Source organism: Mesoplodon bidens (assembly GCF_964165515.1).
Source record: "Mesoplodon bidens genome assembly, chromosome: 3".
Taxonomy (NCBI): domain Eukaryota; kingdom Metazoa; phylum Chordata; class Mammalia; order Artiodactyla; family Ziphiidae; genus Mesoplodon; species Mesoplodon bidens.
In genome coordinates, this window is record NC_138178.1 from 168,930,804 (window position 1) to 168,935,024 (window position 4,221).

The following is a 4,221-nucleotide window of genomic DNA, read 5'->3' on the forward strand; positions in this document are numbered from 1 at the left end:
GAGGTACCATAATGGCCATTGAAAGATTCATTTGAAATTAATGGAGCAGCTTCTTTGAGTATTTCTCACCAGAACTGACATTAGTGGAAACATTTCCAATTACAATATAAGATTTACTTGGGCGAAGATGCAGTCTCCTCTTTATTTCTTACAAGCTGAATGTTGTTAAAAAGTATTTAACCTTTCTGAACCTTAGGTTCCTCGTCTGTAAAACGGTGAAAACATTCCCCATCTCAGAGTACGTGAAAGGTAAAATGAGATAATGTACATAAATCTTGAAGTGCTATGTCTGACATAATATGTCATAATCACATTAAGAAAAAATAAGTAGCCATGAAAGATTCCCCCACACTAGGTGTCATTCTACCTTTAATGAGATAGTACCTCATGTCCACAACCCCCCTGAAAGGCAGATGCTATTACTGTGCCCATTTTACAGTCATGGAAGGTGAGGCACAGAGGGGGGTTCAGTCATTTGCCCAACGTCACAAATGACGGAGTCTGGAGAGGAACCAAGGCAATCTTGCCCCTTGAGGCAGACCTGGTCTCCAAACTGCTACCCACCTCCTACATTTAGGGATCCTCTTTATTTAAAAGGTGCTGTTTGGGAGCCACCCCTTATTTCCTAAGTGCTTTCACCTGCTCCAAAAGTCATTTCTACCTTTTAAACCTGATAAACGCTATAAAAAAAAAACTACCGCTTCTTGTAAAAGAAAAAAAAAAAAGATACTTTGTGTGTGCTGTGCTCCTTGCCGGAGGCCGCCCAGGAGAAGGGAGGAAGAGCTCACCTCCTCGGCAGCAGACACATCGGGACGCTCTCTGAACCTGAGCTTCCTTGTCTATAAAATGGATTTAGTGCAAACCCAATAAAGTTTAACACATTAAAAGCTATTCCTGCTGGCCCTTGGCCTCCACTCCATCCTCCCCATGGTCTGGAGAACCGTACAGAATGCATGCTCTCATCTTCGCCCCCAGCGCTTCTCCAGCACCGGGAAGCTTCTCCAGCCCTTCCCAAGCTACTGACCAGCGCCCCAGCCGCTCCGGGGCTTCTCCTACTCTGGCCCCATCAGGGGCAGAGAAAGCCAAAGGCTCAGCACTCCCACCTCACTATGACTCTGCCACAGCCGCTGGTGTGCTCTAGGCCCGGGAGGCGGACAGAATGCAGGGCTCAGGATGTGCACCTGGTCATCCCAAACTCCCAGGGAGAAGCACGATGCCCCCCCCCCGCCGCACCGGCAGGCTCCCCACTGGGCTCTTGGGCGCACAGCTCCGGGCTGCCCAGCAGGGCTGTGGGGCAGAAGCTTTCACCAGGGAGGAGGTGAGCGGCGAGAAAGACCAGCAAAGACCCAGGAAAGCTTCTGGAGAGAGGGCATGCCTGCCTAATTCCACGCGGACCCGCCGCCTTAGGTCTGGGGATTTTGCGGGAGCAGGGCTGGTGAGCAGCCTAAACGGACTCTGGAGACGCTCCCAGGATCCATCAGCTCCAAGCAGATCCTGCTTATCCGCTATCCCATGGGCAGCAGGATGAAAAAGGTCCTGGCTCTCCCCACGGGCGAGGGGCAACAGGAATCCCAGGCAGCCTGCTCGCAGGGACAACGCGACCGCCCCCAGACAGCCGGCAGTGTCACTCTCCACCCCTGCCCGGAAACCTACAGACGAAGTTTACACCAGGACACCCGGTCCTGTGACCATTCGTACCCAGACTTTCTGTCTCCCTTTTTTCTTTTTTTCTTCTTTGGGCAGGTCTGAGCTGCCCAGTTTTCCTTTTGAAGCTATAGACTAACTAGATTTTTTTTGGGGGGGGGCTCACATGGTGCTGGCGGTGGGGTACGAAATACAGAATGTGGCCCGTCTACATCGCCGTCACTTTATTGTATTGTCACCGTTAACTTAACTATAAATACTACGGTGGGGAGTGAGTCGCCGGCGGCCTCGGACTTCGGGGCAGCAAGCCCCGGCGCGGCCCGACCCCAGGCGCCCACCCTCCGGACGGTACACTATTTACAGCTCCTCGTTCCTCTTTCTCGACCCCCCTCCCGCAAGGCAGCGCGTGTGCAAGAAAGTAGCATCGTCTGGGTGTGCAAGTCCTTCGAGTTAGGCAAGGGCCACGGCCGGCCCGCGGCCGTCAGCTGTCCGAGTCCAAATCGCTTTTACCTTCTTCTTCCCTCTTCTCAGGCGACGCCTTCGACGACGTCTTGTTCCACTTCTCAGCGTTTTCCGACTCCTCCGACGAGGACCGCTTCTGCCGCCTCCATTTGGCGCGGCGGTTTTTAAACCAGACCTGTTGCGCAACGGACGACAAAACAACGGTTAGGATCAAAGGCGCGCCCCCGCCATGCCCGGGCACCCCCGGGACGACCCCGGCGTGGAGAGGGAACCCGGGGACCCCGCGCGCACGCCATCAAAAGGAGACCGGCTCCCGCTTCCGTATTTTCATCCAACTTCCTGGGCCTAAAGCGCCCTCCAGTAGCCTCCAGGCCGCTGCTGGGATGTTTTTAAAGAGCAGGGAGACCCAAGGAGAACTGAGCAAACCCGGCTGGAGCTTTATTTCGCTGGGAAGGGCCGTGGGGCGCGCCCCGGCGGGGTCCCGCGCCTACCTCCACTTTCTCCTCGCGGAGGTGCACCTTCCGGGCCAGCTGCTCGCGGGTACCCACGTCTGGGTACTTGGTCTCCTGGAAGAGGTTCTCCAGAGCTTCGAGCTGCTCGTCGGTGAAGATGGTGCGGTGCCGCCGCTTCCGCCGGCAATGCAGCTGGTTGAGGAGCTGCAGCTCGGTGCGCGACAGGGTGCCCACGTTCATGTAGGGCAGCATCTGGTGCGGCACAGGGGACACCAGCACCGAGCCGGGGCCCTCGTAGCCTGCGACAGAGTAAGGCGTACGGTCAGCCGCCTCCGTTGCCACCGCGCGCGCACACACCCGCCCGCCCGCCACCCACTCCGAATTTAAAATCGTCAGCAAGGGGGTGCTGGGAATTGGGGGTGCGCGGAAAACAGGGTGTGAGGAACCGGGGGACCGTGCGACCGCGTCCACCCACACATGCCCAAAGCCGCTTAGGCTAAATTCCAAAATCCTAAAAGTCTCCTCCACGCAGGCACTGTTACAGTCTCCGCTAACTCTCGCCTAAAGTTTGCAGCAAGTGTGCAAACGCCTGCGCCCGATCCACGAAAAGACGGGGGTCGGGTGGGGGCAGGTTTGCAAGAGGAGAAAAGTTTGTGCAAAGTGAAAAAGGCGAGCGCCACCGCCCACCCACGTCCCGGGGGCTGAGGACCGCGGCCGGCCGCCGAGGCCGAGGCCGGCGCGAGCGCGACCCTACCTGGGGGCGTCGGGACGCAGGAGCACTGCTGGGCACCCAGCGGCGGCACGGCCCCGCAGCAGGCCGGGCCCACGGGTGCCGCCTGCACGTGCAGCTGCCCGTAGAAGTAGTTGTTGTAGCCCAGGCGGGAGCTTCCGACCGCGGCCGGGAGGCCTGCGCCTCCGGGGGCCACGGGGCGCGGGTAGAAGGCGCCATAGTCCGAGGAGGCGCCGCCGCCGGCGCCGTAGAGCGAGTCCCCGTGCAGGGCCGGGAAGACGACGGGAGCCGCGGCGCTGGGCGCCACCGGCAGCACCGAGTCCTTGCAGCGCGGCCGGGCGGCCAGGATGTTGTCGATGCTGAACATGCTGGCGGGCATCCCCAAGCCCCGCGCCGGGACCGGGGGGCGGTGGGGACGCGCCGAGGAAAAAGCCTCAAAGTGGGGGGGGGGGGGTCCACGCTCCTCCCGCGGCAGACCAAACCGAAAGAGAGCGCCGGCGAGCGCGCAGCCCCGCGCCCCTCCCCGCCCCCTGCGTCTGCTCTCCCTCCTCCCGCCCTCCCTTCGCTGCAGCGTTTGCCGAACTCAACTCGCGGGTAGGACGGAGTTTAGACCAGCTGAACCTCTTGTTGGTTTTATACTGAGTCGACGTCATCCTGGATTTAGTTCCTGGTAATATGCAGATGACAAACAGAACCAGATTTGGCCCTTTCTGTTCCTTTGGGTGGGGGGGCTTGAACAGAGGGGGAGGGGAAGAGGTGCCAAGGGGAGGGGGCTACGGGGGCCTGAAAATAGATTGTGGATTGCGAATTAGTGAAATTAACCTAATCTTTTCCATTCAGCCGCCCCGCCGCGGGCCGGCGGAGCTGGGCGGGCGTCCTAATTGCCCCGGTTAATCTCATTAATTCCACCGTGAGGCCGCCTTTAACAACTCC

General features: G+C 58.8%; 1 protein-coding gene across 1 annotated transcript; it reads right to left on the reverse strand.

The window, feature by feature from the left end:
- Positions 1 to 1,811: 1,811 nt before the first annotated feature.
- GSC (goosecoid homeobox) lies at positions 1,812 to 3,828 on the reverse strand. The gene is made up of 3 exons (XM_081228978.1): positions 3,313 to 3,828; positions 2,598 to 2,857; positions 1,812 to 2,281 (listed from the first exon to the last, which is right to left on the reverse strand). The coding sequence occupies exons 1-3, from the start codon at positions 3,665 to 3,667 to the stop codon at positions 2,126 to 2,128; spliced, it is 771 nt and encodes a 256-aa protein (XP_081085104.1). The 5' UTR covers positions 3,668 to 3,828; the 3' UTR covers positions 1,812 to 2,125.
- Between the last annotated feature and the right edge of the window lie 393 nt (positions 3,829 to 4,221).